General features: G+C 42.9%; 1 protein-coding gene across 2 annotated transcripts in view; it reads right to left on the reverse strand.

Annotated features, from left to right (window-relative positions):
• The window catches only part of SH3RF1 (SH3 domain containing ring finger 1), a 180789-nt gene that overhangs the window by 14079 nt on the left and 138897 nt on the right, over positions 1-27813 (reverse strand). Inside the window, exons 6-10 of one of the 2 annotated variants that reach the window (XM_080677041.1) lie at positions 21945-22055; positions 11903-12048; positions 10540-10710; positions 7870-8129; positions 6686-7026 (exon numbers count right to left, since the gene is read on the reverse strand). In XM_080677041.1, the coding sequence (XP_080533167.1) occupies positions 6686-7026; positions 7870-8129; positions 10540-10710; positions 11903-12048; positions 21945-22055 (1029 nt within the window). The remainder of the gene's footprint in view (positions 1-6685; positions 7027-7869; positions 8130-10539; positions 10711-11902; positions 12049-21944; positions 22056-27813) is intronic. The other variant, XM_080677042.1, reaches the window with a different exon arrangement.

A 27813-nucleotide genomic window follows, 5' to 3' on the forward strand; every position in this document is an offset into this window, starting at 1 on the left:
CATCAGCCTGTGGACTGAAGGGTCCCAGGTTTGATTCCGGTCAAGGGCATGTACCTTGGTTGTGGGCACATCCCCAGTAGGGGGTGTGCAGGAGGCAGCTGATCGATGTTTCTAACTCCCTACCCCTCTCCCTTCCTCTTTGTAAAAAATCAATAAAATATATATTTTTTTTAAAAAAAATAAAATGGCTTCTCAGACAAAAAAAACAAAAACAAAAAACGGGGTAGGGGAAAGAAGTATTTGGGTCAGAAAATAATCACCAGATAACAGAAAGAATAATTTTTACATATAAAATTAATTTCTGAACACCAACTTAATAACTTTCTATTAGTCACATGACAAAAAAATGAATACAATATGGGAAACATCAAGTCAAAGCTCCTTCCCAAGCAAAAATAAATTTCATACAGCAATAGCCAATTAACCACATTCTATCCCTGAGTCTTCCTCTTATTCCTTTCCTTGCCCTCAGATGTACAGAGAGAGTAGCAAAAGGTAAATAGTCTTCCAGGCCATTGGTCATCGAAAACCTATGCAGTCAGACTCCCAATAATCTCAGTCACTTTTCTTAGGTAAGGAATTTCAAAAATTTAATTCATACGATTGTCTATTAACAATCACTCATTCTCTTAACAGATATGACTGTCATGTATGAACCAACAATGTGCCAGTCTCTGGGAATACAGTAGTGGGCAAGACAACAAACAGTTTACATTCTCTAGATCAGTGGTTCCCAACCTTTCTAATGCCGCGGCCCTTTAATACAGTTCCTCATGTTGTGGTGACCCGTATCGTAATGAATCGTAATGTAAATATCTGTGTTTTCCGATGGTCTTAGGCTCTACAGCAGTGGTTCTCAACCTGTGGGTCGCGACCCACAAGTTGAGAATCACTAGCAGGGTCGCCTAAGACCATCGGAAAACACAGATATTTACATTACGATTCATTAACAGTAGCAAAATTACAGTTATGAAGTAGCAACGAAAATAATTTTATGGTTGGGGGTCACCACAACATGAGGAACTGTATTAAAGGGCCGCGGCATTAGAAAGGTTGGGAGCCACTGCTCTAGACAGACACCATCATGGCTGTGAAACTGGTGCTCTGTAGAAAAATAAAGCAGGGTCAGGGGAGAGAGAATGACTGGGGGCGGAGGGGGGTGTTGTCTGGAGGCAGAAGGGTGGGAGAGGAGGCAGGAAAGCATTTTTTTTTTTAAGTGCATAGAAAGAGGGAAAGGCCATATGATATTCTAGAGATGGTTAAATACCACTGGATTCAAGAATCTTAATGCATTTTATAAAGATTTCCACATGTATTCCTCACACCCATCCATCTGATGAGATAGGATCAATGCTATTCTCATTGTCTACACCTCCCTAAGTTTGCCTAGAATCACACTGCTAGGAAGGGATTATATTAGAGCCAAGCCCTCACTCTTCTGTGAGTTCAGCACAGGTAACGTCTCTAGAAGCAATTTACTCTGTGCAATGGACAGCAAGAACAGACACACTGACCCAGGGCTGCTGATCACCAAGGTCACTATGAGCCAAACCCTGTGTGCAGATTTGCACTGTCCAGACCTAGTCTGAGTCCCAGCTGTTGGCAGGGGCAGCAACAGTGACTCCAACCTCTTAAGAAAATGAAATGGCGAAGCCCACAGACCATCTCATTTTTTAAAAATATATTTTTATTGATTTCAGAGAGGAAGGGAGAGGGCTAGAGAGATAGAAACATCAATGATGAGAGAAAATTATTGACTGGCTGCCTCCTGCACACCCCACACTGGGGATCGAGCCTGCAACCTGGGCATATGCCCTGACCGGGAATCGAACCATGACCTCCTGGTTCATAGGTTGACGCTCAACCACTGAGCCATGCCGGCCGGGCCAGACCATCTAATTTTTGACAGCAAAATAAAAACTGGAGAGAAAGGAAGACCATGTGAGCAAAGAGTGATCCATAGGGACTTCGAGGACATGTGTTCAGGATAGAAGAAAATGGACACTTAAAAACTAGATGGTTCTTCTTCTTAAGAAAACTAAGAATAATAGCAAAGGTCCTCAAACATTAGCAGATTGACTGAAGAAAACCTGTGGTTAATTCAAGGGAGAATCATCAGGAATTTAAGTGGGAGGTTTGAGGCACTAAATGTTGAGACCTCTTGCAAAAATGCTGTCTTTCAGGAACATACTGAGGATGTGGCAGAGAACCAACACCACTCCTGCTAACTCCTATGGGAAGAACTGTCAACGTCAGAGAAGACTCTTGAAGCGTTCCCAGACTAGGAAGGCGGGGTGGGACATGGAAGCACTTGGGGTAGAGTGGGGCAGTAGAGGTGGTTTCTTCTCTTTTTCTGATGTGAGGGTTAAAACTGTTAAACTAATTTAGCGGCCATTAGACTGAGGTGCTTCTAAGGCCTGAGCAGCCTGCAGTAGCAAATCAAAACCTAAATCTGTCAATGCCTCAAGGTTAAGAAATCAAAACCTAAGGACACCAATCACAAACGGCCAACTAGGCTTTCCCGAATAAGGCAACTGCTCAAGCTATAGCCAATCAAATAATTTCCTGGCTTTGCTTCCTGTCTTCTCTATAAAAGTCTTGCCCTTGACTCCTGTTGGTGAGTGCTTCTGACCAACTTCTGGTTGGGCACTGCCTGATTTTAATAGATATTTGCTCAAATAAACTCTTTAAATTTGTAAAATATACACCAGTTTATCTTTTAACAGAATTTAGAGAGTATATAAACAGTTAATTACACAATTGATGCTGAAGAAAATGATTTTATTTTCTAAATGAAAGCTTACTATACCAAAATAATATTTCTTACATTTTGGTATCTAGGGGGAAAAACACTTATACACAATAATATTAATGACTTCCTTTGAAATCTTGGATTACATTTAGGTTTTCTGTTTGGATGTTTGGATTTTCTCTAACTTCTAAATAAATATGTATAATTAAATTTTTTTATAGTAAGAAAACACAGTAAAAAAATACACACACACACACACACACACACACACACACATACATATACATGAGCATCTCATAAAAATTGGCAAACACATTTTCCTGGAGACTAGCTGACCAAATAATGAAGCCTTTAAACAGAATATGAAGTTAGAAAAAAATGTCCAGATGAAGCTGTTAAACTGTTAACTGCAGAAGGTATCAGAAATCTCATAGAAAGAACAACAATGGCAGAAATGCCCAGGATTCCAATCAGACATAACTGAGACGATGTTTGGAAAGATGTTACAGAGCTTCAGATGCCTACTTATCAAAGCACAGAATGCAGGTACCAGACCAAATTAGCTACAGACTTAAGTCAAGGACAAAAACACGTTTCTGAGACTGTGATATAGGGCTTTCAAACAAAATATTGTTCAAAGGAACAGCCCAGTTGGATACAGAGCTGCAATGGCCCCATGTGCGTGTGGAAAAGGTACACGTTCCATGGCACACCAGCCATGGCAGAGCTTTTGGGTACAGAGGAAAGAAGAGGGCAATTGACAAGCTATCATTTGGGGGACACACCAACACTGCCTGGAGAGTGTAAGTCAGTGGGTGATCACAAAATGACAAAAGGAGAAAGAAAGAAGGAGGGAATATATATTTGCTGGAAGTTTCAACTGAAACTAGAACCTCTGATACACTTTGTCCTTGACATTCTGATACGTTCATCTCACAGAAAGTTGAACAAACTGCAACTTTGGCTCTAATTCTGATCAACAAATGGTGGGGGTAGCGGGGGGGGGGGGGGGCGGGGGAGAGGGAGCGCAAGGAAGCGGCCAGGTAGGGGGTGAAGAGCTATGGCTGGTGAAGCAGAAACATTGAGAACTTAGAGGTAAGCACCCAAAGAGAAGTTCCCTATAGTAAGATTTGAACTCTAAAGTTTAAAAGAACTGATTTTAAAAGTTCAAAGAAAATATATGCTTGACCTGAAACTCAAAAGGAAAAATACTTCAAGAGGGAGGGCTCTCCAGAATAAAATTCTAACTATACAATTGCAGATTATCCCAGCAGATGAAAATGTAGAGCCATCTAAAGGTACTGATGTGATTCCCCCAGGGGGCAGCTTAATGAGCTCAAATTTTTAAAGGACTGCTACAAAAAGATCAAGAGAAGGGTCCATATGAGCTTAAAATTGCAAAAATGCTAAGGACCAAAAAAAAAAAAAAAGTTGGGGGGGGGCCCTACATTGCTTAAAGTTATGTTTGAACTGAGAACAAGAAAGACACAGACCTGCTGTTTGGGACAGATGGTGGTTCTCAGATGATAAGAAAGACAAGGATAATCTTCAGACGGGAAAGGAAGAACAAACCTTGCTAAGAGGGAAATGGATAAAGAGATCGGGACTTAGAGATCAAATGACTACTCTTGGCAGGTTGAATTTACCCCAGAGCACGAAGAAAATTAACAGCTGAAATGCTACCAATAATCTTTGATAGATCCTGGTGGACCTGAGATCGGGTCAATTCAACAGGCCAAAGAAGAGCATGTGTAGTCCTATTTTTCAAAAAGAAAACAACAATGTATTTTGCAGACCATCTGGAAAATTCTAGAATAGTGTTTTAAATGGAAGGTCTACTTAGGAAAGGAAATGAGACTCTGAGGCGTAGACTCCTCCAGCACATGCTTGCTAACAACAAGTAGTGCCAAAATGATGGGGCCCCTGGGGAACTGTTTGGATGGGAGGACGTAAAAGACGCTTGGATCTCGATGGAGGTTTGAAAAGTTCTTCCACGATATCCTGGTGGACAGGATGGAGAAATGTGGGCTGAATGACACACTCTGGTCATGTTCATCGTGGATTGAATGAACTTCCACCAATCAGAAAAAGTCTCTTTAGTGGACGTGGAACATTAAATGAGGAGGTAGATTTAGGAAGGGAAAACTTGTAACCTGTGACACGAGGAACAGGGAAAAAAACTTCAAGAGTGTAGGCTCAAAAAAGATGACCCTGAAATACTTTAAGACATCATATAAGGAAGGAGATCAGTAATTTCTCCACAGCACCTCAAAAAAGAAAATGGCATGGACACTCTGGAGCTAGGGCACTCAGGGTCAATATGGTATCCAAACGGGCCAGTGGCCATCTGTTGAGGATGGGTGCTCAACAGATGAACCCAAGTAAGGTCCTGTATTGGTTTATCACAAACTTTGGGATAAAAATCAGGTCCGGAAATCAAGGCGTTGTCAGGGCTGCATTCCTTCTGGGGCTCTAGGGAATAGTCTATTTCCTTGCTTTTTCCAGCTTCTAGTAGCTCCTTGCATTTCTTGGCTTGTGGCTCCTCCCTCGAATCACCTGATCCCTGCTTCTAGACCACTTCTCCTCTGGCCCTGACCCTCCTGCCTCCCCTTCATGAAGACCCTTGTGATTACATACATCCCACCCTGGTAATCCAGGATAATCCCTTTAAAACCTTTACTTTAATCTCACCTGTAAAATTCCTTTTGCTATGGAGGGAAATAGTCTTAAATTTCAGGGAGTAGGACATGGCTATCTTTCGGGAGCCATTATTCTGTCTAGCACAGGCCCTCCCAAGCCTCAGAGATTCAGCAAATTATTTTCTGGGAGGTCAGGGGCTGAAGAGTCCCTGTTCTATTCAGTGACAAGGGCCCTGAGACACATTGTTCCAAAACTTCTTACAATCGAAACTATGAAATTATTCTTTTAAAGATATTGACAAAGCTGAACATGTCAGCTTGAGTGCAAGTTTAATGTAGTTAATTATAAACGCTGGACAGATACCAATCTTTTTCAAAAACGCTCATGTTAACCCAACAATTAAATATTAACTTTTTAGTAAGCCGTAAACTTTATTTCCTTATAAAGCCCTATTTACAGGCTTACCTAACCTTTTAAATAGAGCAACATCCATTACCACCGACCAGGTGGCTGTTTATAATCACCCTAGAGCTTCCTAGAACTGGGCTTTTTAAAAGGAGAAATGCATGACATACTGAGGAAAAGGTCATGAACACAATGCAATTCTCCGGACTCTGTTATCACTCTTCTCTTTCTGTTCACATTTAATCACCACCAACTCCCCTTGGCTCCAACCACCTGTCTCCAAACCCAACAATAGGTTAGTCTTCCAAACACAGCCTCCCATGTATATTTTCTTTGAAATTCAGCCCCAAATGAGAGACTTATAAAAGATCAAAGGATTTATAAAAATAATTTCCCCCTAAATTTCAAGTCAAGAGAAAAACTATTCATGCTGATTATAATCAAGTATACTAGTGGTATAAAAAAAATAAATCCACAAATAACACTTCTCATCAACAGTTTCATCCCCTTTGTATGTTAAATATCTATCTATCACCTATCTATCTGCACATATACAGCTATTGCAGAACTGCTAACAAAAAGCAAACTGACTGGACGGGAAGAATTAAGGACAGCAAAATGATGACAGGATGAGGAAAGGAAAAGGAAATTCCTCCACGAGATGTAAGCCACAGGTGGAGAAGCAACTAAGTCTTACTCACTATGATCTCCCCAGCACCTAATACAGGGCCTGGCAACTAGTGGGTGCTGAAATGCAGAGAAACACGAATCTAGCAACTGGCACAGAAGCACACACAGTTAAGCACTTGAAGGAATGTTGAACGGGTCCCTTCATTAGTAGAAATGATGGGACACAACACCAGCAGAGAAACAGGATGTTGGCCTTACTTTACTATCTTTGTCTGGTTTGGCTGCTGAACTGTTCCCACAAGCTGATGAAGCGCTGTCAGGAGAGGCGGGAAGTCCAGAGAGAATGGCCATTATCTGGCTGCTGGGCTCGGTCTCCAGGGAGGCGGAGGTGATGTTGGGGGAGGCGATCGAAGCAGCAGCAGCACAGGCTAAGGGGGCGCTGGCTCGACCCATATTGACGGCAGCCATCGGAGGCGGAGGCTGTGGGGAGGCCAAAGGGTGATGGGGCAGGCCCACAGACGCAGGGCCCAGCCCGCTGGCGTTCTGTACTTGGATGGGCGTCACTGCTGCCGTAGGGCGTTCTTGGTTGTGTGCCAAAACTAGAAAATGACAGCAGGGAACACGGTAAGATTCAACTTTCCAATAAATGCTGCTCATCAAAATGTGAGTCATTTCATTGCATCCGTCCATAATGAAAGGTTGCTATTGCATCCTTACAATAAATAAGGGATATGTGGTGGTTTAAAAGCACTTAATCTTAGCTGGGTCCCGGGATGCATTTCCCTTCCAGATTGGCTTTGGAGTCTGTTGAGTGCCTAGAAGCTTAGCTGTAACCCCGAGGCCCTTCAGTTACAGAAAGAAGGCCTTTCCACAGAACGAGAGACTCAGAGCCAATATCTGTTGGTGGTCTACACTGTCAAACTGCACTGGCCTCTGGTCCTTTTTAAAATTATTCTCTTTTCTTATTAACCATTTTCTTTTTTTTTTTTCTTCCAGAGAAAAGTCACAGGTTTACTCCCATTGTTACCCAAGACTCTTGCTAGGTATTCAACGTTATAGAAAAAAGAAATCGATTTAAGGTCCCACTAGGTCTAAAATAGACTTGTGACTAAATTCATAAAAAATTATCCGCACACTTAGCTGCAGTAGATATGCAGTGAGATTTGAGATCAGGTGATCCTGGCTACAGAAGTCCTATTTTCAAATACTACTGACATTCTTAGGATCAGCCTAGTCTCTTTCAGGCTTTCGATCTACAGATCAGGGAAGGCTTGGCCAAAGTAAGCAGACATAAAGTGCCACTAACTGGACTCTGCCTACTTCTATTTCCTGTTATTTGTTATCTTACATCACATCTGCTTTTGTCAACATCTGTCACGGAAGATCTGATACTAGGCAGACGACCCTTTTCCTGATGCTTCCCAGTCCGGTTCCCTCCTTACCTGTCCTCACAGCATTGCGGGCCTGGTTGACTGTCATCTGCCCCGTCATGTTCAACAAGACCTTAGCCTGAGGACTCGTGTGTATGTGAGCTGCTGACACCACAGCTGTGGGGACCACACTGGGACTCCCGGCCATCCCATTTCCCTGGAGCTTCTGGGCAGGCCCTCCTGCAGTGGAGGGACTGACCATGGTCACCCCCCGACTTGTCTGACCAGCTGTAGACACAGGAACTTTAGCTTGGGAAGCATTTGTCATCGCCCTGCCGAGACAGAAAAACAGATAGCCCCATCCATTAGTGAAGTGGGGGACAGAACAATTAAAAGGAAAAAAAAAAAGACTCAAAGCTTTAGGACAAAACATTTAAAAAAATGAATGAGATTATTTTTACAAAGTGTAAAAATAGCAAATTCAAACTCACAATGGCCCTGAGGCAGAGAACGGTCTTGAAATGTATTCTGAGTCACAGAAAATCATGTATTCTGCTCAAGAACATCCAGTTACCAGGGTCAGCTTCCCACACCAAGGCAGAACCCCTCCACTGACTTGAGGCCCTGGATTCTCCTACTTCTGCTATCCAAGAAGCCAGGCTTGTGACCTTACAATCACATGTCCATGGCCCTGTCCATGTTTTCTGTCCTTCTCCTACTTGCCCCCAGCCCCACGTCACCCAAGGGCTTGTATACATGCGTGTGGGTGCACATACACATATACACATACACACATACTCTCGGAATGTCCTCTCCGGCTTCTCTTGACTTACCTTAATCTCATTTGTTTCAAGATCCAGCAGAAATCCTATCATTTCAAGAAGCCTTGCCTAAGGCTCAGGCTGAAGACTTTACCATTATTTTTCATGTGGATTTCTCTGTCCTATGACCCTGATTACAAAAATGAGTGTATTGTTTTTTAGAAAATTCCTTATTAAATATTCCTGACTCAGTCAAAGTTCCTTGAAGACAGGGCCAGTGTGCAATGGTTCTTTTCCATTTCTCCAGGATTTGTGGTTAGAGTGGTACTGCCAGCTCTAAACAAATACTTACTGGTTGAATTTAATTAAATTAGGTTTGGCATAGTTTTGTGTAATGTTTTTTTAATATTCTGAATTCATTTAAACATCGATTCTATTTATAGTAACTTTCTACTAAGTAGACTACTTCATTAACTTGAAGGTTCTTATTATGTACCATGAGGAGTAACAAAGAATTAACTCTAAGTAGGCAACTCTCCAGAGACTTTAAATAATTTGTTTTTTGAGTCTTATGAAAATGTTTTCCTCTATTAGCTTAATATTTTGGTTTTGGTTTATTTTACTTCCCCTAGTTGTTTCTGTGGTTTGTTGTTGGTTTTTTTTGTGTGTTTTTCCCACCAGGAAGGGCCTATCTGGATTTACCTTCTGGATCCTGAATGTAGATTTTAACATACACAGAAAAGAAGGTTTATATCGATTAAAAATCTGCAAGTCAAATGAAAGCTAGCACCCTGTCACCATCTGCAATAACAGTGATTTATATTTGATTAGGCTGCTGGCCAACCTATAAGTCAAGGCCAACAGCTGACAAACATGTCAATTCATTAAGCCATTTATTCAGAATCAGAGGGTTTAAGGAATGATTTATCACAGTTAAACCTGGACCATTTAAGAGCCCAGTGGCCAGAAACTGAGGCTCCCTGAATGTCGATGCCATTAAGGGCATTCCATTCAGTTTCCAAGGCTACTTTCCTCAGTGACCAGATGATGGGCTTATCTCGAAATGCAATAAAGAACATTTTGTATATCTAACAGCCCTGACTTCCCATTACCCTGTAACAGGGCTTCTCCACCTCCGAGACATCTGGGGCCAGCAAATTCCCTTCTGTGGGAGGTGTCCTGTGTACTGCAGGACCTTCGGCAGCATCCTTAGCTTCGGTGCACTAGGTGCCAACAACAACCTCTCTCCCCCTCCCCACCCCCCATAATGTCAATCAAATGTGTGTCCACACATTGCCAAATTCCCCCAGGGAAGCAAAATCACCTTCAGTTAAGAAGGATAGAGAATCTATACCATAGCTAAGGAATTTTATTTCTGACTGGTATTACAGAAATTAATTGCCAGAATTCAGAGGTAATCAAGCTCTTAGAACACAGAGTCGGACCACCTGGGTCTGAGCACTTCGTCACTATGTGATCTCAGACCAGTTATTTAATCTCTTGGTACCTCCATTTCCTCATCTATCAAGAGAGGATGATAACAGAAACTACCACAACGAGTTGTTCAAGGACTTGGAGTTAATGTGTGCAACGCATTTAGAAATCTGCCTGCCTGGCACATAGCAAGCATTATAGAAACATGGAAGTATTAATGATATAGCTTTTGTTTAGATGAAACATGCTCTTTCAAGCAGAAAAATACTGAAAATGGTCTTCTACATGTTACTTAAAGCAAATAACTTAAAACCCAGTGCATTTATTCGTGGAAACCTACAATTTCACATATAGCCATGTGAAAAGTAAGCCAAGCATTTTGGAGTTAGAAGGGATCTCAGCAAGCACAGATACGAATTTTTTTTAAAATGTTGGCTGTGTAACAGGCAATTATAACGTGAGAAGGAATCTGGACAGGCTGAGAGCCACGGAGAAGAACAAAGCTTCTCTGTTTGGAACTTAGTAAACCACTTGTTCAAAACCATACCTTGTGACGGGTGCCACATAATTACCAGGGAAAACCCCGATCTTGCTGGTATGCATCGATGTCCCTTTGAACCAGCCATCCTGGCAACGTTCAAACACTAAAAACATCTCCCCTTTCCTCAGCTCCAGCTCATCCTCTTTCCGGGGAGTGTATGGATATATAGCAACATACCTGGAATAGAAAGAATATCTGATTTCGGGCTGAGCAACCACCAAAACCCAAGATGCTCAAAGCTCATCCTTGGTGTAAAGTCTTGAATATCTCGCACAAATGAAAACAGAAAATACAGTTCTTTCATCTGTAAGCAGTATTGGTACTTGTCCGCTGAAAGAGGTTTTGCCATCGACATTGAAAAGGCAGAGTCCCCTGCCTCCCCTCCCGCCCCAAAAGAAAAAGAAAGAAAAGGCAGAGGCCTTCCTGATTAAGAACTGCCAGCCTGGTCCCCCTAGCGTGAAGGTGACCACCCCACCAAATGGTATTTGCCGGGTGTGAAAGAATTAAGGCAGCTTCCCAGAGTGCCTAACCTGCTGCTGGGGATTAGGTACCCACTGGGAAAATTGAGCTCTTCAAATGGCACTTGTTAGACTTGGGGAGTAGCCCCAAATGTGGACATATGGTGTGAAACCCCACCGGGAGGCACAGCATGCTGCCTTCCACACACAGGCTGAACCCAGAGGCTTGGGCTGCACCTGCTTTTGTGTGCTCAGCCAGGAACAAGACTGAGATGGAAAACGTCAAAGGGAAATAAAAGTCCAGATCACAGAGCGTACAGAAGAGCCCCACCATGCAAGGTAACTGTGCCACCACCATACAGAAACCAGGCAGGCTATGCTAACCAACTGTTCTTCCCAGGGCCAACCTGTTCCACATATAAACTCACACAATGTAAGATCCATGAAAACCTAGCTGTATTCTGCCACAGATAAACTCTGAATGAGTTAGACTTTCCTGGAGACTAGGGACTTACAGCTTTTCACATGCATACTACAAGTAGACCTGGTTTGTATGGAATACCTTCTCATTCCTTAGTATTCCAATGCAAGGAACGAAAACAAGACAAAAGGCTCAAAAGGCAGCTCCGTACACATATAATATTATGAAGAAGCAAACAGCTGTCTCCCTAAACTCTGAAAGGCCTTCCCTCAGCAGGACGGCTGCCTAGCGAGCGCTTGTATCAGGCCCATTTTGTTTCAGCAATCTCCTCATTATATGCATGACTGGGTAGAAGTTTGCAGAACACAAACCACTTTGGAAGCCATAAGCCTGTCAGCAGCTCATATCAGAAAGGTGTTTCTCTGCCTCTGCTCTTTGCGCTGAGTTTGAAATGCATGTTTAAGCAGCAATAAATGACACCCTCACTTACACGCTGGGGCGAGTCTGAGGTCGTAAATGTGCAATCTGGTCAGTGGGCCCTGCTGTGGGCCTCGATCCCGTTCCAGCAGCAGCAGCAGCAGCGCCCGGAGGTGTAGAGACCAGGAGAGGGGGCGGGGGCAGAGGAGGGTTCATAGTCTGGTATAAGAAAAAGAGGGGAACAAAAAGGAACAAAATGTTTATTTACATCTTTTATGGAAGGTAGGAAGGAAAAGGAATCAGAAATCCATGGGAAAAGACTTCAATGGAATCCAAACAACAGAACCAGCAAGCTACCTAAGATGAAAGCCTCCTTAAAACAAAATAAACAAACAAACACCCCCCCCACCCCCACCCCTCAAGACTCCAGTCTTGTTCTCCTTTAAGATCTTAAAGCCATGGCAATTTTTTCCAGCAAACAGGTAAGTAATCCCGCTTGGGAGGAGGGAAAGAAAAAAAAAAAACACAAAAACACCACACGAAACAATTGTGTGTAATTTTAAGATGAATAAGACTTTTAAGTCTAAGACTTGGCCAAGAATCCAAATGCTTTTCAAAGGGGCAGCTATAATGTCTCACTGCTTGCTGGGAATTAATTTATGATTGTTTCTGTAACCTGAAACTTGAACACAACGCAAAACAATAGGGCTATACTGTATCGCGAGCCATGCCTTCAGAAGAAAATTTCCTTTGATGCCCGGTCTCCACAAAGCCCAAACAATGGCAAGCCACAATCACTGGGCTGTTGTTGCTACTTTTGCTTATTCTTTTCCTAACTCTGCCAGCGTTTGAAATTTAGGACTATCAAGGCTGGTAATCTTTAACAAGTACACCAGTGAAAAGCTGCTGGTTCTTTTATGGGCACAGACTAATGGGGTTCTGCCTACAGGATTCCATGCCTTTTGAAAATCAATGGGGCAATTGTTACCTTCTGATCCACACACCCCAGATAATTCTTTAGGGACTGTACACTGAAACTCCTGGGAACACAGGCACAGAAAGACCCGTCTGCACCCTCCCCAAATCTCTGAACCACTAGATGTAAAAACTGAATCAAAGGAGAAAGGAGGAGTCAAGAATGTACCTATGAAAGCATAGATGGCTTAGACACATCAGCATATTAATAAGAAGAATCCAATGACTTCTAAACGTAGATCCTAACAGTCATTTCATGTCTATTTCTTGGAAGTAAAAATGTGAATCTCGTCAACAACACTGACTGCATCTGCCTATTAAAGTACATAGCTCCACAAACATAATAAACGGAGTGGAACAATTTTCCAATTTCTAGACATGCATGTTGCAACTGTCTCACACACTCTTATTTAAGTGTTTTGCTAAAGTGTCTTTCCGGAAGGGTTTTTCCCACAGAGCAGCTAAAGGTGGTGCAGAACAACCAGTGCAGAAATAAATGGGGCACGGAGCTGCTTACACAGTGCTCACCCGGACAAGGCCAAGGGCAGCTCGGAAAGTCAGAGCTTCCTGGATGTTCTTCACGCTCCCCCTAGGGACGAGGGCAGCATTCAGATTTGTCACAGCTTTGGATCTGGCAGACTTGGGCTCAGAGCCTTCAAACCCTTTAACCTGGAGAAGGACAAGCATCCGTTCCATTTCATCTCCTCCCAGTGACAATGCGGAGAGAAGGAACGCTAATCCTTGGTAAAACGCTCAGCAAACGTGACCTGGGCAGTTAGTTCACGGGCAATGACACACCGGTGGCTTGACAAGTGAGGTAACAAGTCCAGACTGTACAGCGACTAATATACCACTGGAGATGATAAAATTACCACTTAGCTGGTTTCCATTTAAAACCTTCCTAAACCCCATCTCAAAACAGCGTGGCTGTGGCGAGGCAGAAGACAAATGGCACGTGAGCAACAGAAGCCCTGCAATCGCAGCTCCTAGGAATTCCTGAGCAGAGTACCGAAGGCACGGAACCAAAAGGCTCCGCTTCTCACTCTCTGCAGAACTCCATCTTCAAGAGGAAAGGAAATGAAAATCGCCTGTTATATTTTAACTTATTAAAACAGAGGCGGGCCCTAACCGGTTTGGCTCAGTGGATAGAGCGTCGGCCTGCGGACTGAAGGGTCCCAAGTTCGATTCCAGTCAAGGGCATATACCTTGGTTGCGGCACATCCCCAGTGGGGAGTGTGCAGGAGGCAGCTGATCAATGTTTCTCTCTCATCGATGTTTCTAACTCTCTATCCCTCTCCCTTTCTCTCTGTAAAAAATCAAATATATTAAAAAATAAAAATAAAAATAAAACAGAGGCGGTATTAAATTGGTCCTAAGAAGAAGGAGGCAAGGACATCATCGACAGGTCTGATCAAAATATACATCACATTTTGTTAACAAAATGTAAAAATAGGTCACCCCTTGTAGTTAATAAATACAGTAAACAAATGTTTCATGCATGTTACTTTTACAAAGAGTAAACAGTAAGCATTTAAAATATGGATAAAAGGGGATATTCTAAAAGACCTCAAAGATTGTGCCTGAAACAGTCTTAAAAAAAAAAAAAATCAGACAGGATTTTTCCCAGTGCTGGGTTACCCATCTTTGGGGAAATGTGCATCTGTGAGTGCATGATGTGTATTCCTGGGTATAGAAGCACACAGACAAAGGCCAAGCGGCAGAGTCTGATTAAAATCAGATTCCTAGATGTTGCTCAGCCCTGCGGGGCTGGTAAAATGATAGGGCTCTGGTGAGTCCAGGGCTGCGACAGACGAGGAAGTTCTGTGGGTTGCCTTATAAACAACCTCAACTGAAACAATCTGGTGATGTGGAAGTTCAAAAGGTAATCCACTGTGTGTTGTGCTTCGGGCAGTTTGCTATCCTGCAAGACCTGAAATTTCTACAGTGCAAACCACAGCCTTTCACTCACCCAGAGCTGACCCGGAGACCCGCCCGTTATTTTACAGCCCGGGGCCGGCAGCGCGGCCGCAGAGGCCAACATGCACTCTCCACCAGCAGGAAAAAACAAACGCGTCCATGGCCCTGCTAGGAGCACAGGTGACGCTTTGCTAATAATACGTTGTTAACGTACCATTGTACAGAACCAGGTACCACAGGGAAATGCCACGTTCACCAGATGCTGCATGGGTCATTTAATAGGGGCTTCACACGTGTTCATCCCTTGTAGCTTTAGGGAAACTCAGCAAGTCCATGTGATCAAGGTAAAGCTGTCCATAGCTATGGCCCAGGCCACAGAAATACTGATGCAGAACACGCGATGTTATTCTGACATGCATTAAAAATGAGCTTCCTGTTTCTGTAGATCCAGACCTTCCGTTTACCAGTACGAGGTCATGAGCTGAGGCCAGAATGACTACTTCTGAACAACACTTAGCTCAAATACAGGACTTAGTGGTCAGCTACTGTAAACTGGTCATATTTTGAGTGTCCAGGTTCCTGCCCATGACTCTCTGATCTTGAAAGAAGACGAAGTTTTACATGGTAGAAGCATGGTTTTGGGGGGCAGAAAAACACAGATTCTAACCTAGGCTCAGCCACATAAGGCAGTCCTAGATTCCCCCCCTTTGCTAGAGTGAGCACCAGAAAAGAAGTGCTCTCTCTCAGACTGGATTGCAGGCCACTGACCAGCCACATTTGCTACTGGACATCGTGCGTGAAAAGTTCAGTTACTAGGTGTGAGACCCCTTCTCTTGGGTGCTCTCTCCTCCTCATGCCCTTTCATGAAACTAGCCCAGATACTGTTTAAACAATCTGGATTTGGCTAAGGACAGAGTGCAAGTTCCATTAAGTCTTTTTATTTCTTTTTCTTTTGCTTTGGGTTTAACGTATACAGCAACTAGTAAAATCACCTGTCCAGCCTTGGCCCGTGTGATCAGTGGGTAGAGCATCGGCCCATGTGAAGGGTCATGGGTTCAATTTCCGGTCAAGGAATGCAGGTTGATCCCATCCCCAGTCAGGGTGGATGTGGGAGGCAACCAATCGATGTGTCTCTCTCACATCGATGTTTCTCTCTCTCTCTCTCTCTCCTTCCCCTTCCCTCCCTTCCTTTCACTTTATAAATCAATGGGAAAAATATCCTCAGGTGAAGATTAAAAAAAAAAAATCTGCCCAGTGAGCTAAATAGATAGGACTCCAAACTTCAGTAAGGAAGTTATTCTCATCAGGATTGACACTGAAATAAGACCCAGTATCAAAATCCGGACACTTATAATTAAGTACTGAAATGATATCTCTCCCCTGTTTTGTAGCTTCATAATTTAAAATAACTTTTTTTTTTAATATATTTTATTGATTTTTTACAGAGAGGAGGGAGAGGGATAGAGAGTTAGAAACATCGATGAGAGAGAAACATCAATCAGCTGCCTCCTGCACACCTCCCACTGGGGATGTGCCCGCAACCAAGTTACGTGCCCTTGACCGGAATCGAACCTGGGACCTTTCAGTCCGCAGGCCGACGCTCTATCCACTGAGCCAAACCGGTTTCGGCTGTAGCTTCATACTTTAATTCTAACCCCCATTAAAAGAAATATTTCTTTAACATTTTTTTTTATTTTTATTGAATTTATTGGGGGGACGTTGGTTAATAAAATTATATGGGTTTCAGGTGTACAATTCTATAATACATTATCTGTATATTGTATTGTGTGTACCCCATCCAACATGTTTTCCTTCTGTCACCATTTTCCCCCTTTTACCCTCTTCTACACCCCCCCCACCCGCTTTTCCCACTGCTAATCACTGTTGTCTATGTCTATGAGGATTGTGGATTTTTTTGCTTAATCCCTTCACCTTTTCCACCCAGCCCCCCAAACCCATCCCCTCTGACAGTTGTCAGTCTATTCTCTTTACCTATGAGTCTGTTTCTATTTTGTTTGTTAGTTTATTTTGTCCATTAGATTTCACTTGTTTCTCTCTGACAGACTTATTTCACTTAGTATAATGCTCTCTAGGCCCATCCATGCTGTTGCAAAAGGTAAGATTGCCTTCTTTTTTATAGCCAAGTGGTATTCCATCATGTAAATGTACTACAGCTTTTTATTCATCTACTTATGGACACCTGAGCTGCTTCCAAATCTTAACTATTATAAATAACACTGCAATGAACATAGGGGTTTAAACTGGGGCAAAGACTTACCTATAAAGCACTTTGCACTGGAGTTTTAGCTACAAGGTCAACGGACAATGAAGGGTTCATTTTCTTTCCAACTGTCCCTTAATGTATGCATCTCCCTCACACACCTCCCAAAATAAAAAAAGTGACCAAAGTACAGACTTCAGGTATTTCTGGATCCTTTGGGCAAATACCACTTAATATCCCCCAATCTCATAATTGTTTCTTTGTAAATCTGATTTCCAGTCAACCCACTTTCAACCCTACAAATGGACCTCTCCTGAACAGCCTGTCTGTGTACTGGACACAGACGCAGGTGTACCGGCTGGTGATGAAACAGGCCCAGCTGCTGCTGGGCACACGCCCGCTAGTCAACAATGTTACCAATTTCAGCAGCATCACCATTAAGATAAAGATGAAAAGGAGTGAGTCTTGCGTCTCAGGTGGATGTTCACTGGAATTAAACCAGTCAACTGTGGGTACAGCTACGAAGAAAAACATTAAAGAATCTATTTAAAGATGCTAGAAGTCAATGCTTAGAAGATTATGTCTAAAGGGGAAGATGGAATTAAGAATTAGAAAAAATCTCTTGGGGAATGGAATTTCGCTCACAAATGGTGTGTTTATTGTTCTGCAGTTGATCTATAAGAAGAGATACCTGTACTAGTTCATTGACTTTGAATAAATTACATAAGGTCCCCAGGCCTTAATATATGGACCTGTGAGACGGCCTTATAATTAGAACTAGCTTAGGTGCACTGCCTTTCCTGTGCCAGGAGCACCACAGAAGCTCATAAATGGCAGCTCCTGTTGTGATTCGTGAGACTGGGAAGGCCGAGACGGCCTTACTTACTCATCTCTGTGCTGCCGGCACCAGGCTCGGCAGACGGAGAGAACAAATCCTCAGTGAGTGTATCACGAGAAAACATGCCGTGCCTCCATCCCTTAGAACAACGTGCAATGGATCCAAAGGCCTCAGTTTCTGAGATGCTGGAGTCCTTTTCTGTTGCTATGACGGCGTTGGCCATATCCTACCCCTCATCCTGAGGTTTACAACTCCTGCCAATTCCAAAGGCTCTACTTCTTCCTCTCAAACTGCCAGGATGTCAGGCCCATCCTTTCGCTTCCAGAGGCCTTCCCTGATCCCGTCGACTGCAGTAAATTCTGGGCTATAATGAATTAATTACATACTGGCTCATCTGAGAACCTGACATCATTTACATTTTGTTTATTTTTTTAAACATATTTTTATTGATTTCCGAGAGGAAGGGAGAGGGAGAGAGAGAGAGGCAGAAACATCAATGATGAGAGAAAATTATTAATCAGCTGCCTCCTGCACGCCCCCTACTGGGGATTGAGACCATAACCCAGGCATGAGCCCTGCCCCAGAATCGAACCATGACCTCCTGGTTGACAGGTTGACCTTCAACCACTGTCGATCTTCAACCACTGAGACATACCGGCGAGGCTAATTTTGTATCTTTAAACCGTGTGTGTGTGTGTGTGTGTGTGTGTGTGTGTGTGTGTGTGTGTTAGTAAAATAAAAAATAGGGTAACACATTTTTGGAATGTAATCTGTTTATAAGTTGGCTATGGGCTATATTTGGCCTTTAATGACCTGGGCACCCGGTGACATCTTACAGCTAAACACCTCTCAGCCAGCACCACAGAGATCAGGGATTATGAACCACCTGTTTAAAAGCTCTCCTGCCACTGTACAGAAGATACACGACTAAGAGCTTCATCCTCCTCCCCTCCAAAAATTAGTTGGAAAAAACCCTCACTACTAATAATAGACTAATGTCTGAATCAGATAGATGTAATAACAGTTTGTTCCTAAGATTAGATATTTAACATTTTAACAGTTCCTTGTGAAATGTATGAGACAATATGCTCATAACTTCATTTGGCATAAAAGATTATAAATGATCAATTCATAGAAAAAGCTTTCATTTTCTATTGTAGTGGGGGCATTTATTACCTATAAATCCACGCCATGAAAAGCATGGTTTCCTTCCTACCAGGCTGCACACTATTGCTGCGATACTGCTCAAAGTCTTGGGAAATACCTCAAATTTCAAAGAGGATACTCACCATGATTAAGGAGAAATGCAGAGGGTACCTGCTCCTGAGAGTCTTTTCCACTTAAACCCAACATTTTAAATGCAAAACATGTCTGCCAACCTGCCAGGGGCTTTGAGACCTAGACATCTCCTGGGATGACAGATATGTCTGTTTATAATTCGTTTTTCATTAAGTGAAATCGGCACAGTAGACATACCATTTAATAAACCTTCCTCTGGCTTAACATGCAAGCTTTCTCAAGGAATCACAGGATGAAATCATTGAATGTGAATTAATTTTTGTATATTTATGCTCTCTTGTGACCTGTCCCCTTGATTGGCCTGACAGTGCACCTCCAGCTAAGAGCGACTGGCCATTTCGTACATAGTAAAATCTTTAACCCACAAGGGGTGACTCAGCTCTGTGTCTTTTCCACTAATTAACTTTTCTAAGATCAGGAAAATCAGGTTTTTTTCCCCTGTTAAGAAATCAAGTTAGAGGCCCAGCCAATATGGCTCAGTGCTCCTATGAACCAGGAGGTCACAGTTCAATCCCTGGTCAGGGCACATGCCTAGGTCGCAGGCTCGATCCCGTATGGGGCGTACAGGAGGCAGCCGATCAATGATTCTCTCTGATCATTGATGTTTCTCTCTCTCTCTCCCTCTCCCTTCCTCTCTCTGAAATCAATAAAAAACATCAAAAAAAAAAAAAAGAAAAAAGAAATCAAGTAAGAATTTTTCCATGCAAAGCAGTTATCTGGAATGGGAATACTAACTGGTTGTGCAAGTGTTGGGGTGGGTAGGGAAGGGGGGAAATGAGTGTCCTCTCCAGAGGCGAGAGGGCAGGATGATTATGGTACTTGGCTCCAATCAAAACACCCAAGTGCTACCAGAATCCCAGGGAAACCCCATGTCGGTAAGTTAACTGAATTTCACCATCTCCCCAGATGGATTAATGCAACTCACCCTCCCAATCCAAACACTTGCACTGTCAAGGAAGCTATAATGTTCTGGGAACATTAAAAACAAAAAACAACAACAACAAAAACTACAACTTTAATTTTGAACCAGAACATTATTATTATTTTTTTAAATTTATTTTACTCATTTTTTTATCTTTTGCTGTTAATCCTCATCCAAGGATAGTTTTTCCACTGATGTTTAGAGAGAGTGGAACATTGCTTGCCTCCCGTATGCGTCCCAAATGAACCTGCAAACTAGGTATGTGCCCTGACTGGAATCGAACCAGCAACCTTTTGGTGCATGGGACGATGCTCCAACTAATGGAGCCACCTGGCCAGGGCATAACCAGAACATTATTAACTTCCATGTAAATACAAGAACATGCTTAACTCTATAAAACCTTTTCAAAGGTCTAAGTCAAGCTAGGTAGTAACTGCATTTATTTATATCCCACCTTGTTTCAAAGTCAGTTTTCAATGATTTATAAAATGTATCAAGACAAACATAAAAGAAGGAAAATGGGGCAAAAGAAAACTGAGGACAGTAAAACTAGATGGAGCCAACTTTGACTAATAACGTGGTGAAGTCCCAGCTAGAGAAGGGTACCAATTTGGCTCGAAGCATTCTAGCATGGGGAAATGTAATCTTGATAACATGTATAACATCCACAACCTAAAAATAAACTAGCTGCTTAGAAGCCTCACTATTCCTGGTACAAAGAGCAGAGAAAACCGAATGACAAAATGAACCAGGCCCTCCAAGGCATTCTTAGAGCAAACCAGTGGCACATGTCACAGGCCCACCTTGAAAGAGTCGAAGAGGTCAATAACCAGATCAATAATAGTCACCCCTCTCTCTCTACATTCTAGGTTCTACCACTCTGAAGCAGGTACTATTAGTCTCCTTTTACGGGTAGGAACACAGAGGCTTAAAGAGGCCACGTAATTTTTCTTGCTCATAAAACAAGTAAGTGGCTCAACTGGGCTTCCAACCCTGGCCTGTGCCCCGGCCACCCGGCCACACCATTTCTCTGAAAGCATCACCACCAGGTGAGCTTGGGCAAAGCAATTTATAGGGGTGGGGTTCCCTGGGCACATCCGATTTAGTGATCTTTTCTATCCTCATTCAACTCTGCACTGACAGAAACAGTCTGAAAGTATAAGACAAGGCATTGGCCTGGGTGAGAGCCGTCTCACAATGGCTGGTTCCTTGCCGTTCCACTGCCTGTAATTTTTGGAAACAGAAATTTAACGACTGTGTTTCTGCTACCTGAGGTTGTATTTGCTTGTTTCTTCTCCAGAGTGATCTTCGTCTATGTGTCTCTCTCCCTTAGCTGCCCTCATTCTTCCTATTAATTTCCCCTGTTAGGATGTTTTAAAGCAATCAGTGTTTAGATTCTGTCTGCAGGATGCTATGTTTACAGAAAGAAAATCAAATGTAATGTAAGGGCTCTTCCAAGGCAGCAGGGACCTCTGGGCAGCCATGGCTATGGTTATACCACAGAAGACAAGAAACTAAAAGGTGAATCGTACATGCAGAGATTTAAAATTGACTTGTCACGTGACTCAAGAAAACCATTTAGCCAGCCTCCTCAGGATTTCTACTAATGTGTTTTTGTAAGAAGTAAGCAAGGTCTAGAAACTCAAAAGAATGAAGGTTAAGCCTTTAGGAAATCAGGATGAACCATGATGAAAATTAAAAGGATTTTACAGAGTTCTAATCGTTTCAGGCCACTGATCCTCACTGTTAAGAACTTGGGCAGACTACAGGCAAGAGATTCTATTTTTGTGTGTGTGTGAGATTAACAGAGATAACAGATAAAAAATAAGAGACACACCCCATCTAGGATGTGTCACGTAAACTGCAGGTGCTCGGAGGTAGAGTGTGCCAGGTTAACGTAACTAATCCCTAAGAGAGAAACAGATGGGAGAAACTATACTCACTCCAAGTGCAGCTGTGTAGGGGACATCTGATGGGAATGTGAACGAAGGGCCAGTTGTCACTGGGCTGCTTGGGGGTGGGGTCACAATTAACCCGGTGGTACTTATATGAACCTGCCAAGAAAAAAAAGTTAATAAAAAGGCTATATTTAAAACATTTTTTAAAATTTTTTATTGATTTCAGAGAGGGAGAGAGAGAGAGAAACATCAATGATCAGCTGCACGCTCCCAGCTGGGGATGGAGCCTGAAACCCGGGCATGTGCCCTGACCGGGAATCAAACCATGACCTCCTGGTTCATATAGGTCAAAGCTCAACCACTGAGCCTCGCCAGCTGAGCAAAAGGCTATATTTAATACAATAGATTATACCAGCTAAACCTTGGGAAGGCAAGTAACAATTTTTTTTTTAAATCTGTATTTTCTTTTTTTTAAATATATTTTATTGAATTTTTTACAGAGAGGAAGGGAGAGGGACAGAGAGTTAGAAACATCGACCAGCTGCCTCCTGCACACTCCCTACTGGGTATGTGCCCGCAACCAAGGTACATGCCCTTGACCGGAATCGAACATGGGACCCTTGAGTCCACAAGGCTGACGCTCTATCCACTGAGCCAAACCGGTCAGGGCTAAATCTGTATTTTCTTTCTTGGAAGGCAGAATCCCTTTCAGTTTATTCAACCCAAATTTACTGCTTACCTAATTTGTATGAAGACACTAGGAAGTCACGTGATCAACACTGGCCACTGCAATGTTTTACATACAGAATTCATCTACCGCTGCCTTTCACAGGAACACGCTGCCTCACCTGGGATGCTACCGCCAACCAACCGTCTTTTCAGATGGTCAGGCCTTAGCTCCACCGGCCTCCTGGCGATTCCCCTTAAGATCCTGTTGGGCTGGGTTGTGGCTGAATACTCACCTGCCTATCAATAGGTTAAATCTATGTGAAATGCTTACGCTGTTCTGCTATTTTCAGAATCACTTTCATGATTTCTACCTTTCAGTGGGGACACATAATTAAAATGCAGCTTCCTAGACATGCCCACAGCAGACAATCCCTGATAAAACCTTTATGGGAATGATGTCAAGTCAAATCCACTGTTTTCACAGTGTCTTATCCATGATACCACCTAAGATTAATTTACTAGGAAGAAACGGAGTTATTCAGGTCAGTTCATTGCCTGCGTTTGGTTACTTGATCACTTTCAGTCAAGTTGCACATAGGTCTGACTGCAGAGTGCAACAGTGTGACTAGATGGTGCAGAACTAGGGACAGGGGCTCCTGCAAAAACTCGGTTTTTCCTTCGCTATTAACCAGTTAACTACCACGATATTTTGAATTTAATTAAAAAAGGTCCGCCGCTTCATCTGTAGACACTTACAGCGGACAAATGGTTAAAGAAATGTGCTTGGCTGCTGGTACCTTGTCTTCCCCTGGAAACAATGCTGTACCAAACATGCTAGGCCTTCTGTAATAAAAACTTAATCCCAAACATGCTTTCGTCAATTCCCATAAATTAAGAGAAAGATTATCAGGACAAAGAAAAGCTCTGAGATTAGTTAGTTCCCGGAGGGCTTGAAGGAACGTTCAGTGTCCCACTGGGAAAGCCCCTGCTGAGGCCGGGAGAATCAGCATCCCAGCATCGAATTATTTTGACCAATAAATCTGTACATGGCATCCATGTCCTTTTAAAAGCACCTCGGTACCTGTTAGCTCAGATTTTGATTGACCGAAGCAGATTCAAGGGGTGCCACTAACAAGAGTTTCTCTTCAAACCCTCATTTTCTCTCTTTTGTGAATCAAAGTCTATTTCTAATCAAATTGTAATGGGAAGCACAGTGGTTTTTCATTCTTTGAATAAAACCTCACGGCCTGCCGCTACTTTATCCAATCAATCTTTTTATATACACACTCCCAGGGCATCTGGAAGTGGGCACCACACAGAAGATGGAAGTCTGTCTTAGGAAATGCAACGACGCTCACTTCAAAGTGTGCACCAGTATCCAGGAGCCTTTAAGGGCAGATGAAAACCCACCCAAAATACAGCTTCCTGGGCCTGACCCTACCACTATCTAAAAAAGATCTCATGATTGACTGACATTTCCCTAAAAGCCCCAGATTGGGAGTCAGGATAATTAGCTGCCAATAAACTCATGATCTAACAGTGGTCGGCAAACTCATTAGTCAACAGAGCCAAATATCAACAGTACAACGATTGAAATTTCTTTTGAGAGCCGAATTTTTTAAATTTAAACTTCTTCTAACGCCACTTCTTCAAAATAGACTCGCCCAGGCCGTGGTATTTTGTGGAAGAGCCACACTCAAGGGGCCAAAGAGCCGCATGTGGCTCGCATGCCGCAGTTTGCCGACCACGGAACTAGGACAAGTAAGCACTTCAGGTCTCTGGACCTCCATGACGAGCTGGACAGAAGTTCCCTAAGGTCTCTGGCAGCAAACGTAGGAATGAAGCACCAAATTCGAGAATCTTGCCAGCCTCAGTTCAGCATCCTAGCACTGGAGCAAAGGAAGAGGAAATGGTCACCAAAGAATGACTAAAAACAGGAGAAAAGTGGCTGAGGGTGTGCGTGTCCAGAATAAATGCCCTGCCTGGAGACAACCTGACTTGACGCTGTCCTCATCCTTTGCTCATGAAACTGCAGATTAGTCTCTCTACTGGAAAGTGCTATGCAGAGAGGAAAGAGGTCGGGAGAGCAAAAGGAAACGAATGGGTGAATTTTCTTGCCTCCCCCGAAGCCACTGGCAATATACTGGTTAGACATGCCACAAAAACTCTCACTCTTATGAATCACTCCTCCAGCTGGCAGAGACCAAAGAGTACCCTGGGTGTGGCCAGAGGAGCAGACAAGATGTCTGGGTTGCTTGCAGCATCACATGCTTTTACAGGTGTTAGTCACAGACATCTGTGCACATCTGTTCTGATGACCCACCTGGACAGCGGGGCCCATACACAGTCTGTCCACTTACATACTGGAAAGTGCAGCCTTCACTCATTAGTCGCCAAGTAAAATAGGAAGCGAGCCCTTCACTCCTTTCTTCGGTTCATGCTCACCCTGTTGCCTGTAATGTGGAATTTGCCATCCAGAAGCAGGAGGACAAGGACCTAACCACGTGGTGAAAAGGTGAGCTGGAAGCTGCCATTGCTCCAGCACCGAACTGCCTCTATGTGGATCTCACTTGGGTGAGATCACAACACTCACTTCTTTAGGCCCCTTACTTTGGATTTTTAAATAAATGAAACCAAACCTAATGAAGGAAAAGCAAGACAGAAGTATCAGGCCAATGGCAGGAGTCACATTCGGCCACGGGCCTTAGTCAGCTCTACTGAGAGGTCCTTTTGTGGGGAGAAGAGAAGGAGAGCCCTATTTTAAATGGCCTCCCACGCGCCGTTTTCCCATCTCCACTCATCTCCCTGGCAGGAGAACATTTGCTGGTCACAGTTGCTACACGTACGCATCGCTCTGTTGTGAACTGTGGTTCCCTCCAGTGTACACAGCACCCAGACAAGGAGTGTTTTCTGTAAACCCAGGCAGGAGGAGCCAGGCAGCACTTCAAACACCTCCCGTCCTCTTCTAGATGTAACTTCTCCCCAGGCGACACGCTGCCACTGAAAACAGGAGGAACTGGAACATGGGAGGAGTGGGGAATGGTTGAAGGGGAAACTGCTTTCAGGGAACACAGAACCAGCCTTGTTTCCTAAGCTACTCAAACCAAAACAACAGTCGCTCTACCTTTCTCGTCTCCGTTCCCAGCCCTGGTGTGGCAGCGTCAGGCAAGCTCACACCCGACTGCCATGTTCGCTAGCAAACATATAAACGCTGTATTATCTTCCTTTCTCTTCTAATTTTCTCTACTGCCAGGATCTCTGTCTATTCTTTTAAAGCAATTCTCACTGTGAGCTGCCATTATACTTAGTGAACACTTATCTTTTATTTCAAGAAAACATCACTGTGAAAATGTTGCTAGGTCACACAATAAAAAAACACTATAGTATTTATAGCTGTGATTTTAAAAAAAAACCCACATAAAGATAAATTATTAAAAAAAACACATAAAAATAAACTCAAATGATTCTGTTTTCTATTAGTGAATGGCCACCGTGACTAGCCTCCTCCCTCAGAACCTCATTCAAAATCTGCAGTTTGGAATCTCTCCAGAGGAACCTCACTTGGTACTTGGTGCTCTGATTTAGTCTATTTTTCAGACAGCTAGTTACATGTAAAACAGCACGGTGCTCCTCTCTACCCAATATTCAAGTGACTCATTCATTCAACAAATAATTATTGCGTGCCATTTGGGATATATCAGCGCGCTTATTGTAGGTCTGCCATTTGGAATATATATCAGCGAACAAAACAAAGACCTCTGCCCTCATCACCCTCATGTTCTAGTCCCGTGTGTGTGTGTGTGTGTGTGTGTGTGTGTGTGTGTGTCCTATTTCTCTCATAAGATCAGAAGTTTCATGGCCCTACTGCCTAAAACACAACAAAACACAATCCCATTCAGAGAATGAAAGCATTTATCTCACAACCTACAGTATGAATCTAAAGGAGCAAGGTCAAATAAATGAGTCTGAGAGAAAATAATTTTTAGTAATATTAGCAAGGAATACCAAAAACTGTTGTAAATATTTATTCTGTGGTCCAAAACAGATACTTATTAAACTGTGTAGGTTTCTTGAGGATAAGGACTATGTATTTGTTGGCTTTTTTTTGAATTTTTATTTATTGATTTTGAGAGAGAGAGAGACATTGATTTATTGTTCCAGTTATTATGCATTCATTGGTTGATTATTGTATGTGCCCCTGATCAGGGAGCAAAACCCCCAACCTTGGTGTAATGGGGTGATGCTCTAACCAACTGAGCTACCTGGCCAGAGCTGTTGGCTTCTTGCCCCTCCCTCCCTCCCTCCCTCCCTCCCTCCCTCCCTCCCTCCCTCCCCCTTCCTTCCTTCCTTCCTTCCTTCCTTCCTTCCTTCCTTCCTCCCTCCCTCCCTCCCTCCCTCCCTCCCTCCCTCCCTCTCTCCCTCCCTCCCCCCACCTCCCGTCTCTCTCTCTTTTTCCTTTTTCCCTTTAAGGAAAAATAATTTATTTTTATGTGTTTATTTTTTTTAAATCACAGCTATAAACACTATAGAGTAGAATATAAAATCTGCATAAATTTTTAAAACATGAGACTTGAAAGAAATTTCTTCCACTTGTGGCAGGCTACTTTGGACTAGGCTCTCTGGACTTCGGGTTGAAAAGAATACAGCTATCATCTAATTGGATGACTACAGCAGGGCACAGCAGGGCTCATGGTACAGTCCAGAATTAAGCCTAAAACAGGAAAGTCCTACATCTTATTTTGTTTGGTGTATGCAGTTCCATGAAGAATCTACAATAAGGCACCTGGTAAAGGTTTGTCAAATGATAAACCAATGTTCCCCATCATCTTGAGCCTTTTTATTAACACAAGAATAATATGTAGCTATTTTTTTAAGACAGTCCGAAGTCTTGATGAATTAATGAGCTTTCAAAAAATGCTAGGCCAATTTCTAACTTAAATTAAATGTTTCTTTATGTCCCTTGTCTAGAACTCTGACTAAGAAGCCCCAATACCAAGGTAAGTCACACAGATGCAGGCAACTGCAAATTTCATGAGTTTCAACCACAACATCTTCAGTTTGGATGGAGATACAAGTTTTAGTTGGCAAGAACTCCCGAAGCAGCTTTCTGTAAAACTGACTTACAGTAATACTGAGTGAGAATGATAAGTATTATTTAATTCATCTTGTCGTTTCAGATCTTTCCTTTGAAAATGCCTATGTAGCTCTGGGTGAATATGCTCAAGTCATTTCTCCCTTCTCCATT

Source organism: Plecotus auritus, assembly GCF_963455305.1.
Source record: "Plecotus auritus genome assembly, chromosome: 6".
NCBI classification, from domain to species: domain Eukaryota; kingdom Metazoa; phylum Chordata; class Mammalia; order Chiroptera; family Vespertilionidae; genus Plecotus; species Plecotus auritus.